Raw genomic sequence first — 14,154 nt, 5'->3', positions numbered from 1 at the left:
CTGAGCTAATTTACCAGTTCTTTGTTTATGTGCCTGGTTTGATTGAATTTTTTTCCTTCCTTAAATTGTCTTATTTTATTTTCTTAGTTTGGGACACCTGTCTTAATAGAAAATATCACAGAAGAGCTTGATCCAATCTTGGAGCCTGTACTGCTGAGACAGACATTTAAGCAGAATGGAGTGGAATACATCCGGCTTGGGGAGTCTGTTATTCATTACAGCAGGGATTTTAAACTCTATATGACCACCCGCCTCCGAAATCCTCATTACCTTCCCGAAGTGTCTGTCAAAGTATGTTTTCCTCCTGTTATCCACTGAACAAGGAAATTATAGGAATTAGTAAAATTGGTAGAAATGCAAATACATTGGGGATAATGAATGAAGTACTGTGAAGTTTTAATTGGACTGTGGAATTGTTTTCCCAATTCTAATAGTATTATTCTCGTATTTATGTGAATGTCATAATAATACAGCTGTGCAGTAGCACAGACAGGATGTGAGGGGATTTTTTTCTAATTAGACTTTAGAGCTGGTATTGCTTTTCACAGCTAGCTGCTTCTTTTAGCGGATAATACAGCGAAAACATGATCAATTACCAAGAACTAGATATTTTGTCTTGCGTGGATTCACATTAAAAAGCTGTATTGTTGAACAGTGTAAAATATTATGAATATATAGTATATTGTATTACTTAGTTGACTGGAGGGTAATCCTTGTAGAAGTCATGTAAAAGTTATGCTGGAAAGTGTATTTACAACAGAATTTAAACCAATCAAATGAAAAAAATGGTAATAAATCTGCATAGGAAATTCTTACTTCTATAGCAGTAATTCAATGTAACCTATCAACAAATGTTCTATTCTGAAACCATCGCCATAGTGTTATACAGCACAGGATAGTATAGATTTGTAAAGCTGTGACTGGTGCATGTGCTAAAGCTGAGGCAAGCACTACTGTGTATATTATGTCTGTACTGTGACATCACTGTCTATTTTCCCTGTATTGTGACCTCACTATGTGTATTAGTCTCCTCTGGAGTCATCCGGTCATGGTTCTAAAACAGACTCAATAGGGATAAGTACAAGCAATCTTCTGTTGTATCATCCATTCCGGGGGCGACTTGGAGCATGGGCGGAGCATAGTGACGTCACCACCACTGTTTGCTGGTAGCAGGACCCACCCTAGAAGCAATAGAGATGACATCACCCAGCTTTACACTTGCTCCAAGTTGGCCCCGGAACCAAAGATACGATGGAAGATTGCAAAAGAACCAGAGCATGGAACGGGACCAGGGTAGTATCATTGTCATCAGTGTCACCTGTCTGTACCAGCAGATAAGTGCAGGTGACATTGATTACAGAATAAATAAATATTTCAGGGAAATGGAAAACAAAACTGACATATAAGCGAGTTAGCATTGGGCTGCACGTGAAGACCATAACATTTTTTAAATATATTTAATATTGAAAACACCAGAGCCTAAATGGGTATCACTATTGTGAGTATGGTGAGATTTTTAAACTCCTAAGTCTCAGAAGGTCATCCTGAATAGCCAATACCTCTATCTGATTTTCTATCTATCCTAGAGTGAATATGTGGGCCATGAGAGAGTCATAATGTGCCATTTGCTGCTTTTGTAAGCCCCACGCTGTTGGGAGTTTTTTTTCTCCAAATCTAAACCTAAGGGTACATTTACATGGGCGGCTTACCGACGAGTTTCCAGCTGTGGGTTTGAGTTTCCGGCTGCAGAGTTTCTGCAGTGAAATCACTGCAGTAGATTACATTGACCTCAATAGGGTCTGTTGTAGATTTCCACTGAGGAAATTCCATCACAGAAAACCACAGGGAGCTCGCTGTTCACCCGATCGCTCAATGTTACCATACATATCTCCTTTGGTTCCCCTGGCTTATCTCCCTTACTTCTTAGGACTCTGAAATGTCTATAAAGATTTTTGGAGAAACTTCTAGTGTCATATGCTTCTTGATGAATGTAAAATAAACTCAGAAGACCTATGCACACTCCTTTCTTTCACCTACAAGACACTTTTTCTGAAGTTGCCACCCAAAGCCAGCATTCTGAACACAAATGTTCAGAAGTCCAGGGTGCTGGCCCGGAGATCGCAGGGGGGCCCAGCGGCCGGACCCCCTGTGATCAGAAACCTTATGAGTATCCCTTTAAAAACTTGTTATACTTCAGATATTTTTATTATTGTGTAAAACTTTTATTGTAAAATGACTTGTATATTCACTTTAACCTTTATAGGTGACTATGATCAATTTCATGATTACTCCAGTCGGTTTAGAGGATCAGCTCTTAACCATACTTGCTGCAGAAGAAAAACCAGACTTAGAAGAGAGGAAGAATCTTCTGTATCTTGAAGGAGCAAGAACCAGGTATTTTCTTTCAGGTTTTTCTGTCTAGGGTGGATCAGGGTTGCCAACTATGAAGAAATTCCTGGACAGCCTGTAAAAATGGGCTTTTTTTTCCCACTGTCCGTAAAATATACCCATAATATATCTGTTATAAATATTAATGATTTTTAGTTTTTTTTTTTAACCTAAAGAATCTTGTACAGGTGAATATTATTGTAAGTATAATTTCACAGATCACAATAAATTCTAAATATTCTAAATATTTTCATATCAATGTTTGAGCAGAAGGCATTAATCACATAAAGCTTTTACGATTCATTGCGCCTTTATAAACTGTTTGTGAAAACTTTAATTTGTCCTTGATTTATAAAATAGCTGTCAAAAAAAAACCTGAACATTTTTGTTTGGCAACCCTAGAATGACTATAAGGCTAGGTTTCCACATTGTTTTTTTCTGGCGTTTTTTTTTTTTTTTTTAAACTGCCACTGCAGTTTTTGAGCCAAAGGCAGGAGTGCATTCAAAAGGAAGGGGAAATACAAAGGAAGGACTCATACTTCTATATAGCACTGATAAATAGTGAAATTGTATAAAACTTCACTTTTATTGTTATCCATATAAAAGAACTGTTCACATGTATAGTCACTGCTTATAAACCTTCTGCAAATGTTTCCAAGGCATAGTCCACATTTATACTTAGCTATACCAGGTGCGCATAGTAACAAAATAGATACTGCACATATGCTTGCCTTAAAGTCCTCATTCATTGACCTTCGTGCACATACTGCGATTTACAATTGGTCACATAATCCATGTGGGTTAGCATATATAAAATCCTGCAGAGTAGTTAGCCTCAGTATCTGCATAGTGTAACCTCAGAGGACATGTTGCGATTTTCAAGCAATTCCATTCCATGTGCGGTACCATATTTCTTATAGCTACCATGTGAGTGACTATATTAAAAACCTGATATCCCGAACTTGCTTCGGCGTCTGAGTGATCTGCCTGTACAAAAGTCCTCGCCGTCAGCTCACTTCTCATACAGATTCTCTCATACAGATTCAACGCATTTCCTGCTGTAAATTTCATCAGGAATCAATGCAGTACAGCATTTTGTTTTGCAGCATTGTCAAGGTTATTTTGGCTCCATGTAGCGAAATAACCTTGACAATGCTGCAAAACAGAATGCTGTACCACATTGATTCCTGATGAAATTTACAGCAGGAAACACGTTGAATCTGTATGAGAGAATCTGTATGAGAAGTGAGCTGACGGCGAGGACTTTTGTACAGGCAGAGCACGCAGATGCCGAAGCAAGTTCGGGATATCAGGTTTTAAATATAGTCACTGCACATCGTATATATAAGAAATAATGCCACTGCATATGGAATGGAATTGATTGAAAATCGCAACATGTGCACTGAGATTACACTATGCGGATATTGAGGCTAACTACTCTGCAGGATTTTATATATGCTAACTATATTGTTGGAAAATAAAATGTTAAAAGCTTAGCCAAGGGGTAATGGAAAGGGTACAAGTGGCGGGAACAAACAGGCCCTTCTATTCTTGGTGACAAAACCTAGTACCATAATAAACCTTCTATGTACATCAGTGTGTTTGGTATATTATAGTTTGTGTGTCGACATTGTGTGGTTCAGTCTTGCGATGATTCACACAGACACGTTTTGCTGTAAGTTGACTTTTATCACTTTATAAAAACATGTTGAAGGAGTTTGTATGGTAATGAACTGCCTATAATATGGAATAAGAAATTAGAATCATACTTACTTGTTTGAATTACTATTGTTATATACTAATATTATTTGAATGCCTGGATAAAATGTGTAAAGCCTTCACATTGAGTTTCAAACTCATGGTAGATGAGTAAGCAATATATGGTTGTTTTATTAGATAGTGGCCCTATTTGTACTATTGGTATGCTTGGTAAATGATTAAACGGAACTAATAAACTGGTATGTAATAATGAGTGATCAATAAAGTGTATTTGTATAGGATTGTCTGACTAATCCATACTTGGGTGAAATTTAGAAGGGTGGACCATTTCCCTGTGTGTTTAGACATGAACTGAGCTGAGTACCGTGCACTAATTTCAATAACTCTTTCACGTCTGTTTAAAGTAAATAGTTTGCTATACAGACTTATTTTTTCAGTTCACAATTAGGAACTATTTATCATTTATAAGTTTAGGTAAAGGGGTTGATTCAACTTCCACAAACCCTCAGTCTATAGGAAAACACCCCTTGGGAGTGGTCTCAAAATTCTCACCACCAACACACCTCAATAAAACAAAAAAGGGTTGTTACATAAAATTACACTTGGTGAGTGTTTTTTTACAAACCACTCACACTCTTCAAATGCATGTGTCTCACAACCTCTAATGTGGATCCTTCATCTTCTCCAAGCTGCCCCGAGAAAAATAGAAAAATACAAAAAATATAAAAATTGGAGAGCGGACGATTTCCACTTATTCACAGATCCGTTACGACTCTCACATCCTGCCAGCCTTACTATAGACCTCCTGAGGTCTCCTCCACGCTCTGACTTCACCCACAAGCCGAACCTCCTTTCCTCCACATGTGCCGTTCCCCAGCAATCAACCTCCACACACTTCTTTTTCAGTATGGATCATATGTCAATTTATCACCACTCACTGCAATACCAAAATAATAAAACCATACTAGTACATCATGATGTACTAGTACGGTTTTATTATTTTTGTATTCCAATGAGTGGTAATAAATGGATTTTTTGTATTTTTCTACAAACCCTCAGTAGAACCTTTCATTGCTTCAGCACTTTTTGTTTTGCCCTGACTTACACACCCTAAAACCAGTGAACTATTAAAGTGGAACATAAGCATATGAAAGATTCAGAATGGGCTATAGTGAAGCTTCTGCTTTTGGTTTAGTAAAACTGTATAGATGGCAGATTCTTGAGCAACTTCACTTATATGCAGTGTAGTAAGTAAAAAGAGATTTCATGTAGCATTTTCAGCAGAAAACAGGTTAAATTCACAGATGAAACTCAGTTGAGCCCTCCATTGTCAGTTTCACCAAAATGCTTTTTGCAATGACATTATAGCAAATGCTTCAAATGGTGCTCATAGAGTTATGGAAATGAGTGAAGACCATATTGCTAGTTAGTGGGGTCCCTCAGGCACTGATGGGGTCTGTTGCAAAAAAGATTTGGCATTGCATTGTGGCTGCTGTTATAAATGGAAGCCACAATGTAAAGAAGAACAGAACCTAATATACTTGTGTGCATATACAGTCAATTTAGATGGCACCACATTTTGATATAACATTGTTTGCTCCATATTATATGTCTAAACCCTTTGACAGAGAAAAGAAAAACTTAGACATTTAAGAAAGATATGGCAATCCAATGTGAAAATAATCTGCGGGACTATACAAATCTCACTGAAGTTAAGAAACCCATTTTCATAGCTTGCTTCAAAATATGTTATGGTCTGTGCATTTATTAAAGTGTTAATGGTAGAGTAAAACTGAGATTAGAACTAAAGCAGGATCTGAAACATTAGCTGACATATGGCAGAGAACATATGGTATACTTCCAAAAATTATGTATAAATATTTCCATATTTAACAGAAAGAAAAGGTCTGAAAACTGTTTGATGGTTCACATTCATTACAGTTTGATGAAAATCATTCATTTGAATCAAGTTTCATATGAATTTATTTTTAATTTTAGAAAAGCTGAGATAAAGCGAGAAAAGATAGATTAAAAGTAAACCCCTCATAAACTTTTCATTTTTATTAATGTGCAATACTACAGAACAGAGTTGTTGTACCCTCCCCTCATATACAGCTGATATGATGCTGATAAACACACAGGCTTATAATAATCCCCATTTTAAATCTAACCTTTGCTGTGGATTCCCCTCTAAAATTAAATTGATAATCACCAATTCAGGAACGGGGCACCTTCAAGCTTTCTGAACTTTCCAGAGCCTTTAACCATTCAAAATGTGCTTTGTATACAGTACACACAACACCAATAGATAGCATGAAAACATCACAATAATAATATTCAGATCTATATAGTGATAATATATATTTAAAAACTGCACCAGATTAGCTAATATTACCTGGATCTAAAAACTGTCCCTTAGCACCTTGGTCATATTTTGCCCACTATGCTGTCTAACAGCACATCCAGGCCAATATTTCACATATTCTCAGAGGCTTGCTATTAAAATAAAATCCGCTTATTCTTACCTACCTGGCTCCACACAGGTCTCTGGTGTCAGGATGATCTTGTCAGACACTTATCTTCCCATCGCTCTAGACGTGACATCACAGCACCGCACCACCAATCTCGCTGACTGCAGCTTTGTCCTGCCTCAGTCAGTAATTGGGGGAGGGGCGCTGTGAGCTATGTCACTGCAGACGCTACTGTAGTGTCCCGTACCGTATCCTATACGTTACCTGTATAGAGGTCCCCATAGCCAGAGGACGTCGGGGTCCCTCTTGTCTAGTCTTCCCCTTCTCACCTCTCACTTAGTCAGTAGATATATAGTAATTCTATTTGATATTTATATAGCTATAGGTATAGAAACTGTATATATTTGGTTATTTACCTGTACGAAGCGTAGCAGGACCTGATCAGGTAGAAACTCAGGTAGAAACTCTATGGTTTTGCTTATGGACCTTTGGAGGTCCCCGTGATGTGATCACCCACATGCCTTGTAACGGTGAGTGACAGCTGACATGGACCAAACCAAAACGGCCCTGCCCATATAAGGGAACGGAGGCCATTAATCTCTCTCTTGTTCCTGGGCTGCCAAGCAAGCAGCATCTCTTTCCTCGTGGGCTGCTGATGAGGACAGATCTGCGCAGCTGTCATCAGCAGCAACCAGGCCTAAGCCTTGCGGCAACGGTCATCTCTCAAAACTGTGAGTTACTTCAATCCCTATTACCTCAGCAAGATCACCGGACCTAAATATTCCCCTATATCTGACGGATCTCTGCAAAAATCCTAAATCTAATAACTCTTTGGATAAGTCCATGGTCCTCAGCATCTGTCAATCACTGCGGTGCTATATAGAGACTGTATTACTAAGACTGCTGCTGTTAATTGGATGTACCGCAAGTACTTCAGTAAAGTTTATGCAAGTTCAAGTTTATCTCCATTGTGGACCTTCATTCATTTAAGCACGCACCTATCGTTCCTGGGAAGGGTGGCGATAGGCCGGAGATTTACCTTAGCGTATTAACCCTCACCCTGGTGTCACAATTAACCCCTTATATTCTGAAGCAACACCCCCAACTACACTATACCCCCCCAAGGGCTACCACACTACACTCTGCAGCTCCGGGAGAATAAGAGACTCCAGCCTGTGGACAGGGCGCCCTAACACCAAAAACTGCAAGGGGGCCATGTAGGTAGCTATTTTCATTTTAAAAGCAAGCCTGTGCCCATAGGTGAAAGTGTATTCTCTCTGGACAACCCCTTTAAGGTAGAAGGTTGACTTGTGCATACACGGTCCTGGGAGCATTGCTGAAAGTTAATAGATGAGCAGTATCACCTTAACCATGGTACCCCCAGAAGCACCACACTACTTAGAAGACTTTTAGAAGGTATTTTATATAAAACTCCCAGATATTTTCTTTCTCATGTATTCAGGTAGAAGAAACTCATGTAGGACTTATGGTTCAATCAGAGCTACAGGTGACAAGTGACACAGTTACAAGTGTAAAATATACTGGTAATTAGAAATCCTGACAGGTCTTGGACTCCCCTTCAAACTGTACTGAAAGATGGAATGGAAAAGCAGATCTGGAAAATCTTAGTGTATGGGCCACAAAAGAGGTCTGCTGAACCAAAGAGGCTCTAAATTGAGTGGAATACAACTACATGGTGTCCAGGCAACTGGTGATTCATTGGACAGCTCATGTATTGCTTGCAGGAACTTTGCAGCATGACTGGCTTGGCCAGGGCATGGACATTTACTGGTAGCAGGGTTCACGTTCCAGAGATGATTATTTTTAAATGTTGTCATCCCTTTAGTGGTGTCTAGACTGGGATTCAGAGTCTAAAGGATCCCTGTTGTTTACTTTTTACCCCTTGCAAGGAGATTTGGAATTTGTTGGTAATTGCAGTCCCTGAATAGATTGATGTGCTGACAGTAGTGGTGACATGTAGCCTGCGGTTGTCACCAGCATAGCAGTCAGAATGCAACAGGCCAGAAGACAAGATGGGAGAGTAGTCAGGAACATCAGAACCAGAAGTCAGACAACACATACCAGGTAGACTATCCAAAATGATAAAATAGTGAGGTGAAGAACGAGGTCAGAGATGTGATCAGAGACAAAGAGTAGTTAATAACAAAGCACAGGAACAGGAGCCAGGAAATGTATATAGCTTAATAAACAGAGAGGTTTCTTTTAGCCCTCTGGGCTTGATGTCATCTTTTGGCACTAGTTAATATGGCATCCAGTTGCTATGTATAGGGAGGTAGGATAGCTGTAGACCAAACCAAAAGGGCCACAGGGGAAATCTGGAGAAGGAGTAGCAGTATCTTGTTGCTTAGCAACTGAACTAAACAGCAGGGGAGAGCAGTGCTGCTCGCTGAGATGTGGTGTAATAACCCTTTTATTTTCATTGTAAGAAAGTTAACCTAAACATTTGATAGACTCAGGATTTTCATTTGTTAAGCCACTCTTACCTTTGCAGAAAATGATCTGTTATAGAATTGCTAGACAGTACATTTCCCAATATAAGTTTAAATGTCACAAAATCTACATATTTATTGCAAAAGCAAATGTTACCCATAAATGCCTTACCTCTGCCATTTTAGAGACTAAGCTAATTTTCAATTGGCTTAAATGGGCACTGTCACCAACCTTTTTTTTTTTATCTGTTATACTTATGTACTGCAACATATCTCTAATATATATCCATTATTTATTTTTTGTTTAAAATATTTTATTTTACATTTGAAAACCGGCCACTAGGGTTCTCCTAGTGATGTCACACCTGAATTAGGAACGATGCCGGCCGGGCAATCGGTCCTAATTCAGTCAGCCTGTGCTGACAATCAGACAGGCGGGAGCTAGCGCTACGAAAGCCAGGGCTGCGTGCATTGGCTCACTGGCCTCACATGCATCGCGTCCCTGCCCCCGGCAGGGATATCTTGAACAGCAGGTCGGCGATGCTCCTATACTCCTCCTCCCTGGGTAGCACATGATCTGCTAAACAGGGATGAGGAGACTCCAGAGCAGCCTTCCGTGCTATTGGCCGCCCATCTATGCGCGCTCCCAACAGGAGCGCAGCAAAGATGAGGTGAGGGAGAAAGTCGGCACCCAGCAGGCGTCAGTGACGTCACGCCTGCTGGGGAAGTCGGCTTCCTGCAGAGCTACAGCCGGCAGCGGATGAAAAGACATTTGTAAGGTAGTAAACAATTTTTATAAGGCAGGGAGGGGATTAGGGACAGAATAGCAATAGGTAGGGACAGAAAAAAAAAATAAGATGGTGGGAGCTACTCTTTAATGACCCAAAAATAATCTATGGCTATTATTTATAACATCCTATCATATTACAGTATATATGAATACAAAACTGTCAATAAACATTGCCCCTTGACATTTATTGAACAGAGGAGAATGCTGGAATAAAAATATTCCAACATTCTTCTCCTCTGTTCAATAAATGTCAAGGGGCAAATATAACTTGGCAAAAAAACATATTAATGAAAAATCATTCATATGTTTTTTACCAAGTTATATTTTGTTTATGATATGCGATACAAGCAATAGGTAATGGGAAAAAATGTAGAGATTATATGTAGAAGTAACCCTAGAAGTGGGAAATGTGTGATCATTAGTTGCATGTGTTAAGTATATATTGTTTTAAGAGTTTTAAGTTTTGGTATAAAACCAGACAAACATTGATGACTTCCTCCACGAGTCTATTATAAAATAATTCACTTGAGGCAACATTTGTAAGCAGTTGAGTAGAAATTTGACATGCTTCGGAATCTATGACAATTAAATTACGGTGCGGGCCTACTTGGGAATATGTCACACAGCAAATAGACAGAAATAGCCGTCTACACTATGCTGGAAACCTTCATGCATTATTTCCTTGATTCTTAATATAAATAGCCTTTCTTTTTATAGAAAACAGTTGAAAGAGATAGAAGATCAGATTCTGGAAGTATTATCTTTGTCACAAGGAAACATCTTGGAGGACGAGAGAGCTATTGACATTCTTTCCTCAAGCAAGAAGTTATCCCAAGAGATCCAGGAGAAACAAGAAATAACAGCTAAGACAGAGCAGCAAATTGATGAAACCAGAGATGGCTACAGACCAGTATGTACATATTACACCATTTCAGCTCCGTTTTTTAACTAAACATTTAAAGAAAAAGAAGAAAAAAAAACAAACACAAATAACAATCTTCTACCCTAGCAAAATACAAATAATTGTTATAGAACAGTAGGATCACCTTGACATTGTCAGTGGGCCTCCAATTATAAACAACTTTCCATAAATTAACAGTACAAGAGAAGATAAGAAATGTTGTCATATATCTTATCACAAAAATGTTGCCTACTCTACTTACTCTTCTGCCCCCCCCCCCCCCCCCGCCTACCTGCTTCATGCATGTCAGGTTACTCAGTTTTACCAGGAATCTCTTGCTGTTTAAGCTCCTTCAACCAGTCACCTGCTAACCAATCAATTATTATTTAATTTTTTTACCCGGCCTGATGCCAGAGCTTCCTACAGTGTTACACAGCTTATCTGGGCACCCCTGCTAAAAGCTGCAGCCACAGTCTGGGTAGCCTGTAGAAGTCTGCAGATGAAGTTCCTACTTCCTATGTAGGACAAAACTGGTTTGAATCAATGGCCAGTCAAAGCACAGGAATAGAGCACAGTGAGGTTCAGTTGCTGAGCAGCCCAGAAGGTTGCGGTTTTATGAAGGTTTTACCGAGTCAGTGTTAGGAGTAAGGGGAATAGGCATTGTTTGCTGAGGGCTTACCAAAAGTGACATAATCTATATTTATTAGTCTTTTATATATACTGAATAAACTCCTATGTTGGTTAAAAGAGCTGATACTGCTGTGTTATCTCTGTTTAAAGGGATTGTGTGGGCAAAATAATTGGTGGCCTTTCCTCAGGATAGGTAATCAGTAACTGATCAGTGCCCCTGATCAGCACCCCTGCCAATCAGCTAGTCAATGGGGCTCCGGTGGCTTGATCTATGTAGTGAAAACAGCTGTTAGCTTTAACAGAACCTGAGGATAGACCATTAACCATTTTGCTTTAATTAAAGAACTTATCATATACAGTTGTGAAATACAACTGTGTATACCCTTGTGTAAAGTGTTTTATTCAGCTAGTGGTGAAATTCTGTTTTTAGGAGAGCTATGTGGCAACCTATATGTTGACTTCAACTAGGAGTGTCACCTAGCATCCTGAATGCCAACACTAACTATCCTTGGAGTAAAACATGAAACTAGTTTCTTTTTACTGTAGAGGTAGGCATTAGTATCCTAGGACACTAGAAAAAAGGAATAACATAATATCTATACATGCTTTTAAAGAGGATTTCCGTAATGCTTTCAAACTTTTAGGGCAAACCAGCAAAGGATAGCAGTTACCCTGTCTAAATTGATACTTCATCCTTGAGCAGGGGTGCTTGATTACCTCTGAGCATAGTGATCCAGAAGATCAACTGCATTTTATTTGGAACACAAATAGACATTTTAGCTGGTGAAGACCGTGAAGACCACATATAACACACAGTCCCAGTAATTCACTCTCACTGCTATCAAAAAAGGGGACGTGGCTCCCCGAAACGCGTCTAGCCCGATAAGTCATCTACCGTTAACCCCACTGTGGACACATGGAAGGACTTATACCCTAGGAGCCTCTGATTAGAGAAACATGCTCCATCAGGAACTCTTTCTGCTCCGCTGGCCAACCGCAGTTAGGACGACTGCATCCAGCCCATGATTGCTATAGCTGGTAAGAGGCACACAGTGCCAAACTTACATTGCGCTTGGAGCCTTGCATACCTGTCCCCGCTCCGCCGGGTGATAGCGAGATCCCGAAGCGGAGGATTGCAATAACTGTGGACAATCAGCTACAACCCCCGCTGAGTTTGAAGCCACTCATACTGTAGCCCTGGGCAGTCAGGGTAGAGTGGGCTCCAAACAGGGGGAATCCAGCGCTGGCAAACACTGCAACGTAATATTATCTACTGCCAACTAACTTATTTCGGCATGGTGCCGTCCCAGCCAAGCTATACACAATCCATCTCCATTTGCAGAGGAAATATCCATATTTGCAGAACTTGTAGTGCCTAATATAGCGCAAAGACTTTCCTATTTCCGTGTCTAGTTCTAATTATATTTAATAGGGGTATTATTATTCAGTGTTGTTTTTATATATAACTTCAGTACAGTCTTAATAGTATATCTATATATTATATTTTATATCTCGTGAATAGTCCGAAGCAAGTGCCCTGCTAAGGACCTCACTCCACTAAGTTTATTTAAATAAATGCTATTTTAATTTGGAAACTCTATCTCTTATTCTCTTTTCTTTTTTATTTATTTTATTACTTTTTTACTCTTTGTTTTTTTTTTTGTTCTTTCTCTTATCTCTCACCCCTAGCCTAGTAGGACTGTTACCCATTTTTTGTCTCCACTTGCATTTTTTGGCACATTGGGTTTATTGTGCAACACAGTATCCTCGGCTTGGGCAATCACGTTTTATGTTGAGCTCCAATTAATTTTTAACTACATATAACACATATACTAACATATAACAGTACATACAAATGTGTGTAGATATATTTAACCTGTTGGGGACGAAGGGCGTATGCATACGCCCTTGTATCCTGGTACTTAAGGACGAAGGGCGTATCCATACGCCCGTGGGAATTTCAGTCCCCGCCGCGCGCCGGGCAGGGACCGAACCGGGATGACTGCTGATATCGATCAGCAGGCACCCCACGCAAATTCCCAGGGGGGTCATCAGACCCCCCAATGTCGGCGATCGGTGCAAATTAAGTGAATTCACACTTGCGATTTGCACCGATTCCGGTTCATTACGGGTCTATGGTGACCCGGTGACCCGGAATATAAGGGGGATCGCGGTTGTCTAAGACACCTACGATCCCCCTAAAGGCATAGGAATGAGGTGGCAGGGGTGCCACCCCTGCTATCCCTGCTATTGGTGGTCTAGACGCGACCACCAATAGCAGATCGGGGGCGGGGGGGTTAACTTTAGTTTTCCCCATCCTGCCCACCCACAATAGGCGGGGCAGAACAGGAAACCGAAGGGGATCGGGCGCCGAAGATCCACAAACCTGTCCGGAGGCAGCGGGCAACTGTGATCATCGTGCGGCGATGTCGTGCGGAAGCCTGTAAGTTGCCTAACAACATCTGGAGGGCCACAGTGGTCTCTAACCTGTAGCCCTCCAGATGTTGCAAAACTACAACTCCTAGCATGCCCAAACAGCTCTTTGCTGTCTGGGCATGCTGGGATTTGTAGTTTTGCAACATCTGGAGGGATATAGTTTAGAGACCACTGTATAGTGGTCTCAAACTGCAGTCCTCCAGCTGTTGCAAAACTACATATTCCAGCATGCCCAAACAGCAAACAGCTTTCTGGGCATGCTGGGAGTTGTAGTTTTGCAACATCTGGAGGGTCACAGTTTGGAGATCACTGTGCAGTGGTCTATAAACTGTAGCACTCCAGATGTAGCAAAACTGCAAATCCCAGCAT

General features: G+C 40.2%; 1 protein-coding gene across 1 annotated transcript in view; it reads left to right on the top strand.

Annotated features, from left to right (window-relative positions):
* Window positions 1–14,154, top strand: part of LOC130369339 (dynein axonemal heavy chain 3-like) — a 919,716-nt gene that overhangs the window by 673,586 nt on the left and 231,976 nt on the right. Inside the window, exons 39-41 of the mRNA XM_056574479.1 lie at window positions 88–291; window positions 2,264–2,394; window positions 10,536–10,728. Of these exons, the coding sequence (XP_056430454.1) occupies window positions 88–291; window positions 2,264–2,394; window positions 10,536–10,728 (528 nt within the window). The remainder of the gene's footprint in view (window positions 1–87; window positions 292–2,263; window positions 2,395–10,535; window positions 10,729–14,154) is intronic.

This window comes from Hyla sarda, chromosome 4, assembly GCF_029499605.1.
Source record: "Hyla sarda isolate aHylSar1 chromosome 4, aHylSar1.hap1, whole genome shotgun sequence".
In the NCBI taxonomy this organism is placed as follows: domain Eukaryota; kingdom Metazoa; phylum Chordata; class Amphibia; order Anura; family Hylidae; genus Hyla; species Hyla sarda.
This window is presented reverse-complemented; position numbering and strand designations above follow the sequence as displayed.